The sequence below is a fragment of the Scyliorhinus torazame genome, chromosome 19 (assembly GCF_047496885.1).
Source record: "Scyliorhinus torazame isolate Kashiwa2021f chromosome 19, sScyTor2.1, whole genome shotgun sequence".
NCBI classification, from domain to species: domain Eukaryota; kingdom Metazoa; phylum Chordata; class Chondrichthyes; order Carcharhiniformes; family Scyliorhinidae; genus Scyliorhinus; species Scyliorhinus torazame.
In genome coordinates, this window is record NC_092725.1 from 118367062 (window position 1) to 118384958 (window position 17897).

At 42.5% G+C, this 17897-nt stretch overlaps 1 protein-coding gene across 2 annotated transcripts in view; it reads right to left on the reverse strand.

Annotated features, from left to right (window-relative positions):
- LOC140396463 (zinc finger C3H1 domain-containing protein-like) overlaps positions 1-17897 on the reverse strand; it is a 69796-nt gene that overhangs the window by 37605 nt on the left and 14294 nt on the right. For both annotated transcript variants that reach the window (XR_011936545.1, XM_072485109.1), the window contains exons 6-14: positions 17734-17854; positions 15291-15382; positions 14633-14845; positions 13139-13303; positions 11492-11629; positions 7621-7739; positions 6415-6561; positions 5056-5230; positions 3468-3596 (exon numbers count right to left, since the gene is read on the reverse strand). Coding sequence is in view for 1 of the 2 variants with exons in the window: in XM_072485109.1 (XP_072341210.1) it covers positions 3468-3596; positions 5056-5230; positions 6415-6561; positions 7621-7739; positions 11492-11629; positions 13139-13303; positions 14633-14845; positions 15291-15382; positions 17734-17854 (1299 nt within the window). In the remaining variant the exon portion in view is untranslated. The remainder of the gene's footprint in view (positions 1-3467; positions 3597-5055; positions 5231-6414; positions 6562-7620; positions 7740-11491; positions 11630-13138; positions 13304-14632; positions 14846-15290; positions 15383-17733; positions 17855-17897) is intronic.

Below are 17897 nucleotides of genomic sequence, written 5' to 3' on the forward strand. Positions count from 1 at the left end.
CATAGGGGCACTGGGATGTCAATTATCTATCATCTATTTGAAAGAGTTGAATAACGCTGCCACTAATTTTTAGCCTTTTTGTCAATGATAGAGATTGATGGGAAAGCAAGTTGCGAAGTGGATACAAAGTCTGCAAAGGGATGTAAATAGGTTCAGTGGGCACAAACTTGGCAGACTAAATTTGTATTGAAACATTTTTCATTATAAAACAAAATATAACACGAAGTTACAATGGCAAACAATCAAAAGCACTAATTAACTTAACCCCCCCTAAACCAAACCCCATAATAACTGATGGTGACTAGCTCTTTAACAAAGGAAATTAATGGCTGCCATCCTAGGTACCGACCCCCTAATGGTGCACTTGACCTTCTCCAAATGTAAGACATGAAATCACTCAACCAAGCCAAAGCACTGGGCGGAGTAGGAGACCTCCACTCAAGCAGAACTCATCTCTGGGCTATTAATAAGACACAGGAGAGGACATCTGCCTTCACCCCGTCTGCAGCACCGGTGAGTCGGATACCCAGTGAACGACCACCAGTGGACATAGCTCCAGATCAACATTAGCGACATGGTGTTAAAATAAAAAGACCCAAAACAGTACTAACTTTGGATAAGACCAGAACAGAAAAGAGTGTGGATAGCTGGCCCCCAAGAACACCACTCACACCTGTTCTCCACCCCAGAAAAAACACATCCTCGCCTTGGTCAGATGAGCCCTTTGCACCAACTTGGAACTGGATCAGAAATCAAGCAAAAGAGGATGTGGACGTGACCCTATGAAGAGCCTCTCTCCACACACCATCCAGACTAGGACCCAATTGCCCTTCCCATTTCACCTTTACCTCATTCAATGAAGCCGACTCCACTGCTAGGGTCTGGCCATGTAGGCTTGAAATAATCCTCCCACCCGACCTGGCAAAGACAAAATCTCTTCAACAGGGAAGAGGGTGGTACCAAGGAGAAATGTGGGAAAAGTCTTGCATGAAAAATTACAAATCTGAAAGTGTCTAAACAGATTAGAACCAGGGCGTTGAAATGTCAGACAGCTCCTTAAAGCTGGCAAACCTTCCCTCCACGAACAAGGCCCCAAACCTTTCCACTCCCATGACCTAAACATTGAGTTCAAACGCGCTGGCAAAATGAGGTGATGTATTGCAGATGGGGCCCAACAAGGACATGTAACAGAGTTTAAAATGCTGTCAGAGCTACTTATAGATTATCAGGGTAGACACCACTACCAGATTTGAAGAAAATCTTGCCGGAGAGAACAGTAGCAATGGGGTTGCTAATTCCAGCAACTCCAGGGTTGGGGTAAGTGAGTACTGATGTCACATCACAAGGATTGAGTCCACCAGCCTCTGCCACTCCGATCTCAGTCTTTTCCATGTGTACGTTGTGGGACATTATCTCTTCCCCCCCCCCGATAACCTGAAGGGTTTCCCACAGCATAGAAGTGAGATAGACTCACATTTATGGAATTTAATATATTCTCCAACGGCAGCAAACATGGGTTCACAGAATCTCTTGCCGCTAATAATGCCGTTTCAAATGTCAATGGCATACGCTGGGAAGACGGACCAAATATAATGCAAGAAAATGGAAAGTTATCCACTTCAGCAGGAAGAATAGAAAGTGGAATATTATTTAAATGGAGAGAAACTGCAGAATTCTGCAGTAGAGGTGGATCTAGGCATGCTTATACATGAATAACAAGACGGCTAGCATGCAAGCAGAGCAAGTTATCAGGAAGTCAAATGGAATATTGGCCTTTACTTTCAAGGGGCATGGAGTGTAAAAGTACTGAAATATTGCTGCAAATATACAGGGTATTGGGGAGACCACACCAGAGCACTGTACATTTCTGGTCTCCTTGCTCAAGGGGGAAATACTTGCATTGGAAGCACTTCAGGAGAAGGTCCCAGGTTGATTCCAGGAATGAAGGTTGTTTTTTTTTAAAGTAAGGGAAGGTTGAATAGGTTAGGCCTATGTTCTTTGAGTTCACAAGAATGAGAGGCAAGCTCATTGAAACATCGGGGCCGGGATTCTCTGACCCTCTGCGCAGAAATTGCGCTCGGCGCCGGGGCAGAGAATGGGGTCTCAGACCCGCGATCAGCTCGGACGCCGGGACGCTATTCTGCACGGACCGGAGATTCGCTGCACGCGATCAATGCAGCACTGGTCGGGGATCGTTGAAAGAGGCCTCCGCGATCAAGCAGCCAAGTCCGCCGGCGTGGTTCCACCCAGCTGGAGCTCAGACTCGCGGCTGCGCTGGCCGTCCTGGTGGTGGGGGGGGGGGGGGGGGGGGGGGGGGGGGGGGGGGAGGCCTCCACGACTGCCAGGCCCGCGATTGGGGGCTACCGTTGCAGGGGGCTATCTTCTTCAACGCCGGCCCGCTGTGTGGCTCTGCCATGTTGCATGGGGGCTGGCACGAAAACAGTCACTGCGTGCATTCGCAGACTCGCGGCCGGATGTGCAGGGCCCCGTATCGGCAGCAGGAGCTGCGGGGTGCACACCAGGGCTCTGTCCCTCTTGATATCAGAGAATCACTCTGGACTTTTTGAAAAAACTCTGGAGTGATTCACGCTAGTTTTCTGGCGGGCAGGAGGACATAGCCCCATTTTCGGAGAATCCCGGCCCAGATTCTGAAGGCGTTTGACAGGGGTGAGAGGACATTTCTACTTGAGGGAAATCTATAAATAGGGGCCAGAATTTAGAAATAAGGGCTCGCCCATTTAATTCAGAGATAAGGAGGATTTTCCTCTCAAGAAGGTCAATGGTCTCTTTCAGGGAGCAGTGGAGGTTGGATTTTAATATCTACTCAAGGTTGAGTTGGACTAATTTTTGATTGACAAAAGGAGTCAAGGGTATGGGGACAAGCAGAAGAGAGTAAAGGCCACAATCAAATCAGTTGAGATCCTATTTTAATGGTGGATCAGGAGCAGGTTTGAAGAGCTGAATGGCCCACACCTGATCTTATTTATTCTGACCTTATAACCCTACAATAATTTGCTTTTTAAAAAAATCAATGACCATATTTTATATCTTGGCCCAGTACAGTAGTATAATGGTTATGTTATTGGACTAGTAAACTAGAGGCTTGGACTCTTGATCTGGTGACATGATTCAAATTCCACCAGGGGAACTTAAATTCAGTTGATTAAATAAATGTAGAATAAAGAGCTAGAGGGGATTATGAAACTACTGGATTGTCGTAATAACCCTACTGGTTCACTAATGTCCTTCAGGGAAGGCCATTTGCTGTGCTTAGTGTCTGATTTCTGACACACAAAAATGTGGTATATCTAACTGCCCTCTGAAATAACCTAGCAAACCACTTAGTTGTATTCAAGGCAGCCATCACAGCCGTACCTTTTCAAGGGTTCTTAGGGATGGGAAATATATGCAGACTAGCCAGCAAAGCATGCATCCTGCGAAAGAAGGTTAAATGGTTTTCAACTTACTACAACAGTATCTTGTTCACGTTTACGCTTTCCCACTTCTTGACTGGCAACAGCTTTTGCTCGTGCAAATTCTTCATATTTAACTGACAAATTCTTCTTAATTTGTATTCGATGTTGTACTTTGTGGATCTAAAAGAATTGGGGGGGGGGGGGGGGTGGAAGAGAGAGAGACACATTTTTGTCATTGTGGAAAAGTCAAGATTGCTTAATAAGGACACAGTCTAGCCCAAAAATTGCAGGAAAAAATTCATTGAAGTCTATTTACACAATCTATACTAACAATCCATATGGTGCAGAGCAGCTGCTGCATTAGAAAGCTGCAGCCAGGTGAGATGTCAAAAATCTAATTTTTTTCTGCCTGTTCCACGATTTAGATTAATGATATTAAGACTCCATGGCACTATTCTCCTGGTTCTTGGGTAAGATCATCTGGCCCATTGAGCCTGCTCCCCCATTTGATAAGATCTTGGAATATCTGATTGTGGTATTAATTCCACATTCCTGCCTCCCCCACAATCTGGACTCTTATCAAAAATTGTCTAACTGAGCCTTAAATATATACACTGATCCAGCTTTTACAGCTCTGTGGAAGAGAATTCCATCGGCTAACAATACTTAAGAAAATCAATTCCTCATCAGTCTTAAATAGAAGACATCAATTTTAAACAGTGACCCCTAGTTTCCTCTGAGGGAAAATAACTTAACCAGTGATTCTTTTCATTCTGTATTTCCCACCTTCCTGTGCACAAAATGTCTGCTACTTCGGCTTGAATTTTAAAAATAATGCAGTTCATAAGTAGCTCATTACATATAAAGTGCTTTTATGGCATTGGAGAGGAGAACATAAGAACTAGGAGCAGGAGTAGGCCATCTGGCCCCTCGAGCCTGCTCCGCCATTCAATGAGATCATGGCTGATCTTTTGTGGACTCAGCTCCACTTTCCGGCCCGAACACCATAACCCTTAATCCCTTTATTCTTCAAAAAACTATCTATCTTTATCTTAAAAACAATTAATGAAGGAGCCGCTACTGCTTCACTGGGCAAAGAATTCCATAGATTCACAACCCTTTGGGTGAAGAAGTTCCTCCTCAACTCAGTCCTAAATCTACTTCCCCTTATTTTGAGGCTATGCCCCCTAGTTCTGCTTTCAGGAGCTAGGCCTTGTCCATTATAGGAATGGCAGCCAAACACCAAAAAACAAGGCAACATGTACTGGTCTTCTGATTACAATCTTCTTCTTTCCTTGAAGTACTTTTCCTGCTGGGGTTGACTTTCACCGGACACCACCGACATCATCCACATATTGGCCTTGAGAGTGAAGTGCTAGCAAGCTATATATGTGTAAACCTAATCTTGACCTCATAATCCAGTAGAGCAATTTCAACACAGTAACCAGGAGCAGGAATCTGACTGACTTCCCATCCTCTTCCTCGAGTGCAGGTCAAAAACCAGCTGCACCATGGCAACTGCTGACACAGTTTAGAAGAATAATTGCTTTTAAAATGGACCACCGTACAAAATATTAATTCTACTTGGAACTTTTGAAGAATTGGAAAAGAGAAGTTCAAGAAAACTCATGTTGCCTACCTGTTCTTGAAGCTTTTTGAGAAGCATTCTATTCGCATTCACAATCTTCTCAGCTGCCTGCAACTGTTCTTTATGCTTCATATATTTAGCTTCAGCTTGGCGCAGTGCTTCTTTCTTTTTTGCTTCTTGTTGCAGCAGGTTTGATAAGAGAGATTCATCTTTTGTCAAGAGGAGACTAAAATAAAAACAGAGCATGAAGTGTTAAGCCTCAAGTTTGTTTTAAGAGAATATGAATATAGATGGTGGAATGCATTATATGGATTGCACATCCTACTTGCTTTCTAAATCTTTCAGAAATATTAAACGTTATAACTAAATAGTGCCATTACCATAGTGTTATTTGGTTACCAAATCTCAAGTAAACATGATAATTAAAATGGGTTTTGATTTGAAAGTCTCAAGGAAGCTGTACCTTATGAGTAAAAGGTGCAGCACAGACAAAGAATAGGTGTAGAAATGTTTTTCTCCTATTCCAGGAAATTGAGATACCTACAATTTTGCTCCTGAAACTTGTATGAAAGAGAAATCCAAATTCTTCCCTGCTTTGTAGTTGTTTTGAGCAGGAGAAAAAAAAGTAATTAACCGCGCTAATCATAAATGCAGCAACACAAAACTTTGGGAGCCCTATAGAAAACATGAAAAGACATGTATTTTTACATCGTCTCTCAAATTAGGGAAAAGCACCATCTATCTTTATTTAAATTGCAAACTAACTGAATGTTACCAGACAACGACAACAATAGAAACAAACTATTTTTGTCAACCTGCCCAGCACAGTGGCTAGCACTGTTGTCCACAGCTCCAGGGACCTGGGTTCGATTCCCGGCTGGGTCATTGTGTGCGGAGTCTGCACGTTCTCCCCATGTCTGCGTGGGTTTTCTCTGGGTGCTCCGGTTTCCTCCCACAAGTCCTGAAAGACGTGCTTGTTAGGTGAATTGGACATTTCGAATTCTCCCTCAATGTGCCCGGGCAGGTGCCATAGTGTGGCGACTAGGGAATTTTCGCAGTAATTTCATTACAGTGTTAATGTAAGCCTACTTGTGACACTAATAAAGATTACTGACTTTAGCTGACTAGTGGTACAGTTACCACCACTCTTGAGCACATGGAACAAAAAATTTGTTCAGGTGCAGATAAAGATCCCATGCAACTATTTGAACAGAAAAAAGGGAGCTCTTTCAGGGTCCTAGACAACAATTACTCGAGTAAAAAGAAAAAAAAAGTTGGTCTGGTCATTTATCTCACTGCTGTCTACAAGAGATCCTGGGAGAAGCTTCTATTAAATCGGTTCAAAATTATTTCTTGGATGTTCAGACTGAAGAAAATGTTCTTAACCTACTGAGCACAACCAAAACTTACTTGTGTTTTCTCAGTCTATCTTCAACATCTGACAGTTGTTTGCTGACCACGGTTCTCTTTCCAACAGCATTTACTTCAGCGTCTGAGTGAACCGGTGATGGACTACCTCTTGGCAAATCCAATTTCAACAGTCGCTGCTTCTCACGACTAAATAAAATCAAACCAAACCAGTCATTACAACGGCACTGTATCAAGCACTGAAACTAATGAATGTTCTTCTGACAAGCAGACGCCAGCCTTCTTATGTCCATGCTTGGCAGCAACACAAATACAACAAGGTTACAGTGTTTGGTACAAGTTTGTTGTCATAGGATTTGAGCTACATTGTTCAGTACATGCCAGACTTTCTTTTGTCTTCCTGTACTCACTTGGCATGCGGTTAGTTCAACATCATCACTTGTGAAGAAACATTCAGCTTGCAGTAACTATTTTGATTAGCTTTTAAAATTTACTTCTGATGCCTTCTTTCACTTGACATTCATAGAAATAGCTCAAGTACAAACTGAATATAAATTCAGCAGATATCAAGAATGATGTTGTGTGACAAATTCTTCTGTACCAAAACATGAACAAGTTTATGGGAATTAAATAATAATAATAAGCTTGTTGTCACAAGTAGGCTTCAATGAAGTTACTGTGAAAAGCCCCTAGTCGACACATTCCGGCGCTTGTTCGGGGAGGCCGATACGGGAATTGAACCCACGCTGCTGGCATTGTTCTGCTTTGCAAGCCAGTTATTTAGCCCAGTGTGCTAAACCAGCCCCTTCATAACTTTACAGGCAGCACGGTACATAGTGTTTAGCACAATTGCTTCACAGCTCCCGGGATCCAGGTTCAATTCCCGGTTTGCGTCACTGTCTGTGTAGAGTCCGCACGCTCTCCCAGTGTGCGCTCCGGTTTCCTCCCACAGTCCAAAGATGTGCAGGCCAGGTGGATTGGCCATGCTAAATTGCCCTTAGTGTCCAAAATTGCCCTTAGTGTTGGGTGGGGTTACTGGGTTATGGGGATAGGGTACTCTTTCCAAGAGTCGGTGCAGACTCGATGGGCCGAATGGCCTCCTTCTGCACTGTAAATTCTATGATCTATGAAATCCAAATGACAACAGTGATATGCAAAGATGTCACATACAAAGTAATGTTCTGAATTGTTTAGCATAAAATTAAAATAAGCAAATAAAATAGACAGAAACAAATACTGAACATTTACCTGATATTTTCTTCCTTTAAAGTTCTATTTTCCTTCTTCCCTCCCTCAACAACCCCATCTTTGGTTCCAGCAGGATCATTTTCTTTCTCTGCTTTTAGTCTTGGCTTTGGTTTTGAGGCCTTAAATAAAGAAAATTTTCAGCCATTATATACATATTATGCTTTTTTAAAAAGGCAATGAACATCAGTGCTCAGAAATGAAACTCACATCCACTTCTAAAAGAAGCATCAAGTACTCAGATGTAGCATGACAATTCTGTTGTGTTACTCCATGCCACTATGCATCTGAAAAGTAGCCCCTACTGCAAAGGTGTTATATTATGTACCAGAGGACAGAACAGCATGTGAAATATTATCTGGTTAGTGACTAAAATATCCCTCAGCTACCTCTTTTTCAAATATCTACCCACTTGTGGCTTTATTCTGGAGTTGCTTCGTTTTACAGTCTGCGTCTTCTACATAATGTCTTGATTCCCACTTCTAGCTTGAAATCACATTCCTTTCCAAAAATTCTGGAATTCATCTCAAATTTACCAACAGAGTTCAACATGACTAAGCCTGTAAGAATGTTATATTAATCCCGGTTTTCAATCTCTTCCTATAACTTAAGATGCCTCAAGCTTGGTTGCTTTTTTTGCGAACCAATGTCTGAATAATAGCTCAGTAAAATGTCTTACAACACCAGGTTAAAGTCCAACAGGCTTGTTTTGAATCACTAGCTTTCAGAGCACTGCTCCTTCCTCAGGTGAATGGAAGGAGCAGTGCTCCGCAAGCTAGTGATTCGAAACAAACCTGTTGGACTTTAAACTGGTGTTGTAAGACTTCTTACTGTGCTCACCCCAGTCCAACGCCGGCATATCCACATCATGAATAATATCTGCAAGAGCTTTGACAAAGTCATCCAGACTCAAAACGTTAGCTCCCTTCTCTCTTCACAGATGCTGTCAGACTTGCTGAGATTGTCTAGTATTTTCTGTTTTTGTTTCAGATTTTGCATCCGCAGTAATTTGCTTTAATCTGCATAATTCTTTGTGGCAATAAATTTAGGCCTGAGCGGTCAACAACACATTTTAATTCCTTTATTTTCTGCTCTGTAGCCTAAAGCCATTTAGCTTGTCTCTTTATATTTTCCCATATTGCATATAATTTGTTACTCATTGAACCACCTTATTGATCTATTTTGTTTCTTTTGAATTTTATTTGCATATTCTCTAATATTTGAGGATGTCCTACCCATAAACTCCCAAAAAAAATGGGCTACCAGCTACAGGAACCAAATAATGTGCCCACTTAAAACAGCAAAGGCTCTAGCATAAATCCCTATCGACACTCTGCTATTGGTACCGATGCCAGTCAACAACCCAGTCATAACTTTAGATTTTATTAAGAAGTTTCAATCCATGTTAGAAGCTGGACTATCGTATGCCCTTCAGGGGCAGCACTGGGACTATGGCGCCGAGGACCCGGGTTAGAATCCCGTCCATGTGGAGTTTGCACATTCTCCCCACGTCTGCGTGGGTTTCACCCCCACAACCCAAAGATGTGCAGATTAGGTGAACTGGCCGCGCTAAATTGCCCCTTAATTTGAAAAAAAAAAGAATTGGGTAATTTATAAAGAAGAAAAATTGTATGCCCTTCTACGTTAGTGACAAATAGGTTGTGTGACAGCATCATACAACACTTTCTGGACATTTTAATACATTGTGTTCAGATTTTCAGTCTTCGTGGGCCACATGTGTCATTTAAAAAAAATAAAAAATTTAGAGTACCCAATTCATTTTTCCAATTAAGGGGCAACTTAGCATAGCCAGTCCACCTTACCTGCAAGTCTTTGGGTTGTAGGGGCGAAACCCACACAAACACGGGGAGAATGTGCAAACTCCACATGGAGAGTGACCCAGAGGCAGGATCGAACCTGGGACCTCAGCACGTGAGGTTGCAGTGCTACCCACTGCGCTACAATGCTGCCCTGTGGGCCACATGCTTAATATAGAGCCGAAGAGATATATTTATGGCCAAAGTTGGTGCTATAATGCATCTGCTAACTTTCCAAATCTTCAGGCCCACAAGATGCAAACAGGACAAACTAGTTGGTAAGAAACACAGCACTGAAGTCTGTGCTGCCTCTGCTTTTGAGGCTCAAATCATCTAGTTTTCAGAGAATAGGCCTGGGGATGCTGAATAAGATTGCCATCGCCATCCAGATGCAATAACTATTTATTCCTTTTCACACCCCTGGCCTTGTAGCCCAAGTGAAGTTGGCAAGTCAGTGGCAAATTAGCAGATTTTATAGTGCCATTATAGCAATCAAAATTAACAGTAGCTACTTTGCTAGGCAATTGATTGATCTCCTAATCCAAGAAATCCTGAACGGTTAATCATAGCAGCTTCCCGGCATAGGTATTACCAGCATTGTGTGATCATTTCGGAGTTCCAGCATCACGTTTCTAATTTAAACTCAGGTTATAATTATACCATTCTGCCAGTTGTACTAAAACATGTCCAAAGGTACGTTGTGTCAAAGGCTGTCCATTACGCATAGGCAGTTTTCATTCATGATGGGACTCTCGTCTTAAATTGCATATACTATACAAGTGTATTGTGACGGAATGAGAACTGAATTGCATCCGAGAAGCCTAATCTAAACTTCCCCTGCACTGTATATCACCAACTAGGCAAGGAGTGCCCAAATTGGGGTCTGCAGAAGGCACTCTAGGTGGTCCATGAAACTGGTAGCTACCATGTGACTGACAAACGCCAGCACAAACTTGCAAAGTTTAAAATAAATTAGAGTAAGCAGATCGGCTAATCAGAGCAAGGCCTCCCAGAGCACGGAATACGCCAAAAGGCCATTCTCTGTTTGACCCGTAATCTCATTGCTGCTGGACATAAAGGCCCATTGCCAACAGCGGAGCTCACATGGAAGTGGAGCAGACAGGCCTCAGCACAGGTATAGATGCATAGATAGGAGTTAGAAAGACTTGTTACACTGGATTTCTATGATCGCCCCTATTGTGCGGCAAGAGGGCTGTCGAGATGATGAAATTGTTTGGTGTTGCCAGATGCTCTTGGGAGGTCACTCGGGCTACCGAGGCTTGAAAAATTAGGAAAGGTCTGACCTAGACTGCAACCCATGGGAAATTACTCCAGAGACTTGCTGAAAACTGCAGTTAACTTCTAACATTAAAACATACCCCATTATGAATCTGAAGAATATGACAGCATATTCGCAGTCGCTCAGCTGTTCTTTCCTCAAACTCACAAAGTTGTCGATTCAAGTGCCATGCCAGATAATTCGGCAAAGCACATTAACATTACATTCTATTCCAGGGCAGCAGGTGGCGCAGTGATTAGCACTGCAGCCTCATAGCACCAAGGACTCGGGTTCGATCCTGGCCCCGGGTTACTGTTTGTGTGGGGTTTGCTTATTCTCACCGTGTCAGCGTGGGTCTCACCACCACAACCTAGAGATGTGCAGCGTAGGTGGATTGGCCATGCTAAATTGCCCTTTTTTAAAAAAAGAAATGTCTACTTTAAATTTAAAAAACCATTCCATTCCAGTGTAACCATTGTCAAAGGTGCGCTCTTTCAGATGAGACATTAAATCAGGGTCCAATCTGCCCTGTCACACCAACATAAAAGATCACTGCAGAGCATCCAAGCCAAAATTTTATCCCACAACCCAAATCACTAAAACAGGTTGTCTGGTCATAATCCTATTTTTTTGTTTGTTGGACCTTAATGCTATCTACTTTGGCCACTGCATTTCCTGCATTAAAGCACTTTTGGGACATCATGAAGGCCATTGAAAAAATATAACACCCTACAAAAACCTTTTACTATGGTAGCTATACAGTCATGTTTCTGCGCACCTCTGCGGATCTTCTGGCTTCTCGAATCATGGATTCCAAACCTCCAAAGACACCCACGTTTGAATTGGATTGTTCATTATCTGACTCACTATCATCAGAGTCATCCAATCTCACAACTACAGATTTGTGCCTTGGAATCTGAAAATTCAAAAAAAGCAAAGGGAAATGGTCAAGTTGTTACAATTGAGTCACAACAGCCCAAAGTCTACATGGGAAAGACTTAATGAATGTTTTACCTCCATAAATCTCCAAGGAATGCAAATTTAGACCATTGAACATATCGGGAAACGGCCAAGAAATATATATATACACTAAATGAGCACTTGCATTTGCAGAGAAGCAAAACCAGAAGCTTAAACCATGAGATAGTCAACCAAGAAGTCACATGAGGGAATTGAGATTTCCCCCCCCCCCCCCCCCCCCGCAGACAATGAGGGTGTAAAAAATCCCTACAATGATTAATTGAGGCGAGTTGTTTAGGAGAATTTAAAGGGAAGCTAAATAAGCATGAGAGAGAAGGGAGTAGAGGGCGAGATGTTGCTAGTTCGAAAGGGAGGGGGCTCAAGTGAAGCAGAAACATTGGAATGGGCCTGGTACTCTGCTACATCTTAAATGCAATTCCAAGCAATTTCCTGCCTTCAGAGAAGCTGTTGAAATTTATACTATATATACCCGTATGTTGACAAATACCTGCAGGGAGGACTTTCAAATGAAAAAATGAAAACTAGTACACAAAAATCGACAGTTAAAAACACACACAAGATCTATTCTCCAACAACCTGCATGAACTTGGTTATTTTGTTTCAAAGATTTCAGAACTTTCAATATATCATCTGATAAGTTTCTTGCATTCAAGTGACTGAGGGCTCGAACCTAATGGAATTTTGCTAAAGGCAACATTGTTTCCATCTAGATGCTTGGGTCCCTTGAGGTTACTTTTAAAGAGGTTTAAAAGAGGTTACTTTTACAGAAGTAATTGAAACATTTACTTGGGCAGAAAGGTTAACCTGCATATATTTGTAACTAAATGGACCCAATGAACCAAATGATTAAGATGTTCCACTATCAGAGATCATAGAATTTACAGTGCAGAAAAAACATTTTCACATTCGGTAATGTTATAAAGATACGTTGGAAGGTTTTACCTTTTAAAGGAAGTTGTGCCAATCAAGGAATTAAAAAACCCACCACAACTCTCATTTTTCTCATTAATATTTTATAAAACTAAAAACTGCATTAAACAGTTTCAATTTACAGCATTTAATTGGACAAGATTAATCAATAAATCTTAATTAGCTCTACTCCATTCTGGTAAAGGTTTATTCCATTGTAAAATTTGAAAATAAAATTTTATACTGCACATTATAGTTCAGAAACTCTTTGTCCTGAAATTCTCCACATCCAAAACAAAACAAGATTATAAGTAAGTAAAAGTAAAGACGCCATAGTCCATGATGACCGTGGGTCGTTTTCCCCTTTGAGGGGTAAGAGCTGGCTGGTGGTGATTTAACCCGAGGGTCACTACACCTCAGACGACGGGAAGATTGAGACGGTGGGCCTTCATGTATATCCAAGATTATAAGTGGGAAGTGAAAACACATTTTTCCAGCATAAACCGTCAAGGAAATATGTACACAAAATACTTACGATTATCAGTGGCCGAGGAGCTGACGGTCCTCTTGCAAATTTTGTACTGTGAGGACGTGGTTGTAATGTCGAGTTCAGGCCAGCAGTTGAAAAGTTTATTGGCACAGATTGAGAATTCTCAATAGGAAGAGGTGGCAAAGATAAATCACAGTTATCAGCTGAATCCTGTTTTGAAAATTGGGAAAGAGTTCACGTTAGCCAAATAACATGAAAATGTGATTCTTTCCTATTTCTAGCTATGTTTAACATGCATTCCTCAGTCATAGTCCCCCCCATGACATTCACCATCCCAGTCCCCCCCATGACATTCACCATCCCCACTCTCAAAATATGAATATAAAAGGAACAAATCTGCCATCTAAGTGTTAGGATGACATTTGGAAAAAACAAGGCCATGTACTTCACAATGAGAAGCATCAAAATCCAACCAAAAAGCAATGTTATTAGACACCGGGGGCTGAATTCTCCATTTTGGTGACCAAGTCTCCATACCGGCATGAAAACGGTGGTCTTTCACGCCAGGAAAACCAGCACAAACCACCGATTCCCCGTTTTGCTGGAGCCAGCAGGTCAAGCTGCCAATACAGCCCTCAGCACTTCCAGTTCTGATGCCGCACATGTGCACGTCGGTGGCCTGCAGCGGCCACGCCATGCTCCATGGCGGACTCAGCCCATAGACCTGGACTGCCAATGTAGTGCCCCCTTTGGCAGCTTATATGCCCTGGACCGCCTGCCCACAGTGCCCCCAGCCCTGAATGAAGCCCCTCCCTGCCCGCTGACCGGCCCTCCCCTGATTGTGACGGCCCCGGACTGAGTCCACAGCCGCCACGCGAGGTTCCCGAGCGGCTGAGACCATGAGAGCCCAAAGCCGTCGGGAACTCAGCCGGCCGGGGACGGAGCATCGTGGGGCGGGTCTCAGGCAATGGCCTGAGGCTGTGGATAATCAGTGCGGCGTACCCTAGAGTATGCCGCTTTTCAGGGGCCGGAGAATTCAAAAACAGACGCTGCTCCCGGTATGGGCGTCAAAACGGATTCTCCACGCAATCGGCGAACGCAATTTCGCCGTTGGGGAGCGGAGAATCCAGCCCCAGGAGTAAGAACATCATTCAAGGAATTCTTTTTTTTTTTTTTAATTTAGAGTACTCAAATCATTTTTCCAATTAAGGGGCAATTTAGTGTGGCCAATTGACCTACCCTGCACATATTTGGGTTGTGGGGACGAAACCCACGCAAACATGGGGCGAATTCATGGAATTCTTGGGCTCCAACCAAAATTAACTCTGGAGAGCAGAAATTGAACTTGGCCTTTCTGCAGTGCACCAAAATTGAGCTTGCACCTTAAAATAATTTTTATGACATCCAGGGCTGAATTCATTGATCAGTATACAAAAACAAGACTAGAGAACAAACATTCCAACAAAATATTCTGACTTGTAAAAGATTGCCCTCTCCTGGCTAAATGGAATATAAAAGAATTGAAGCTATTTCAATTACCCCAGGTTTCACAGCACGCCGATTTGCTATTGATTTCAACAATTCTTCTCTGAGCAGCATTTCTTCTTCCTCCTCCTCATCAGCAAATGGAGGTTTAGGTGGCTGCTCCGGCTCCTCTGGAGGAAGTGGTGGGGGCGGTGGCGGCAGGGGCAGCTCTAAGGCTCCCGGGAAGTAATTCTCCAAGTAATTTGGATTCGCAGGCTCCCCCATATTCTATAAAGGGAACAGATTTGCAAAATATGTATTAATGTATCACAGATTAACTGCTTCAAAACAAAAAAGAAAAACAGTTTGTTCTACTGCAGTTTATACAGCAATCCAAATGCAATGCCTGATATGGTTCAATCACACCTGGCTGTTAAAGTCTTCACCTCATTTAACTCCTCTCCTTAAACGACAGGCTTCAATCACTCCTGAAGCCATTAATAGGGCTACTTTCAACTGTAAAATGGCAATAATGCCTCGTAACAAACAGTGCAGTTACAATTAATTTAGGAAAATGGAAATGAATATAGGTCAATCAAGACAGTTCACACCCAGAACGAACAGAATAGATCAACTAGAATCATAGTTTGCTCTATAAATCAAGGTACAAAACACAGCAGCACAACATCAGAATTATATGTTTTGTTAGGATTAATGCAGAAATGAAACTAACTTGATGTTGCAACGATACTGGCACTGATGGCACTGGAACAAAATACCCTGACTGGTAATCCGTGGAGAACAAAGTTGGCACTGGAGATGATACTGTCAGAAAAGGTGAGAAAACACATTTGACACTAGCTTTCACAGTCTTATCAACTCACCACTTCTAAAACACAAACAAGCTATCAAAACCCTTTATCCTTTTACTGGTGAGACAAATGTGGATATCAATAGGGACAAGGAACTACATTGGAGAAGACTACGTCCATCTTAGTATCAAACCTTTCAGCTACAAGATTGTACATTATTGGCAGCATTTGCAGTAAACTATATAGCACTTTTTCCCTCTTCATATGCGATTTTCAACCAACATTTAAATATAATTAGAATTATATAAAACAAATGTTTGAGAATCTGCCTGCAAAGTCTTTAAGCAAAGAAATCCAGACAGTTATAAACACAGTAAGGTACTGCACATGCATTCACCCTTATTCTATATGCATGTGTAATAACAATTGAAAGATATTTCCAATATCTTAATTGTCTCTCGACATCAGGCCAGATTTTGTGATCAGTAGGAAAGCAATATCGTCTCCAATCACTTCACTGACAACAATCTAGATGACGGTTTTGCTGTCCTTTGATCTACTTAAATCAGCAGCCAAGCCAACATCCTGTCCTCCAGAGAGGACCTGCAGTGACAGTGCAGAACAAAAACAAGGATTTTCAAACAATTTCATTTAAATAATTTTTCCATAATATCCAACACAAACATCCAAGGAAATGGACACCACACTTGTAAAATGAATTTTTCACCGTCCGAGTGGTTGCTAAACAGTAAATTGCCACTTAAGCCACCGTACACCTGAATGCACCAGCCCAGTTTTTCTATCATGTTTAGTGGATAATTAATAAGTACCCCTTCTTCACATTAGTGAATTTGTTCATGGGATGTGGGCACCACTGGCAATGTCAGTAATTGTTCTGGAGATGGTGGCGTAGTGGCAATGCCACAGAATCCCTAGAGTGCAGAAAGCCATTCGGCTCATTGAGTCTGCACCAACCTTCAAATGAGCACTCCACCCATGTCACCCACCCCACCCCAGCAACCCCATAACCTAACCTGCATATCCCTGGGCACTAAGGGGCAATTTACTATGGCCAATCCATCTAACCTGCACGCACATCTTTGGACCATGGGAGGAAACCCACAAAGGCACGGAGAGAACGTACAAACTCCACACAGATAGTGACCCAAGGCCGGAATTGAACCTGGGTCCCTGGTGCTGTGAGGGAGCAGTGCTAACCACTGTGCCACCATCACTGCACTAGTCATTGAGTGACTTGGAAAGAAACCTTCTGGTGAGGGTGTTCCTTTGTGCCTCTTCTGCTGGTTTGTCTAGATGGTAGAGGTCACAAGTTTGGAAGGCAAGTTGCTGCAGTGCATTTTGTAGAACATACACTCTGCGGTCATTGTGTTATGGTGATGGGGGGTGTGTGAATGTTTAAGGTGGGAGATGAGATGCCATCAAACAGGTTTCTTTGTTGAAATAATGTTGAGATTTTTGTTGTTGGGGCGGTGCACATTAGTATGCCATTAAACTCCAAACCGAAGCTTTACAGAGAGGAAAAAGGTTTTGGAGAGTGCCTCATTGCAGATTGCCCAGTCTTGTAGCCACAATACTTGTGCATGGTAGGTCCAGTTCAGTTTCTGGACAATAAAAACCTGTAGGATATTGAGATTGTTTTGGGAGGGGGAGAGAGAGAGAGAGAGAGAGAGAGAGAGAGAGAATGAATGGAGTTTAGTGCTCGTACCATAATTGATTGTCATGTGAGAAGGTTAGGCTCTCTCTTGTTGGATATGGTCATTACCTGCCACTTGTATGGCACAAATTGCCATATCTTCCTGCCTATGGGCACAGATTGTGTCAGTATCTGGGCAGTTGCGAATGAAAGGGACAGTATCATCAGCAGCACAAATCTGAGTGCTGGCCTTATGATGGAGGGAAGACCATTGTTGAAACAGATGAAGGTTGTTTGGAATAATATTGCAAGAACACCAAAGTTATCCTGGAATATCACGAGTGACTTACGACAACAATCTTCTACTCGTGTGTTAGGCATATCGCTCAGAAGTGGAAATCCGACCCCCAAATTTACATTTGCTTCAAGTCAATATTACTATCTCCTGACTGTATACTACTGTGCTGCTACTTCTGGTGGATCTGCTCGGTCGGTGAGAAAGAGCCCATCAAGGACTGTTACACCATACCTTCTGGAGGAGTGGGAATCTGACAACAAATTTCTGCATTGAACTACATGTTAGCTGCTGTGTCAATTTACTCTGCACAAAATCAGAGCTTTTAATTGGAAAATTTAAAGAAAGAGTGGCATGGAACATTAATTCAGTGACAAGATCTTAATGTAGTTTACAGATTATAGGTGATGCTTACCTGGTGAACTGGTTTCACTATCTGTTTCCATAGCAACCTCTTCGTAGTTATCATACTGGTATAAGTTTCCAGATTCTTCCATTGGCTTCTCCTGTGACTTTCTGATATCTGCATCTGTTGACTAAAGGGATTCAAAAGAAAACCATTAGAGTATATAAATCCCT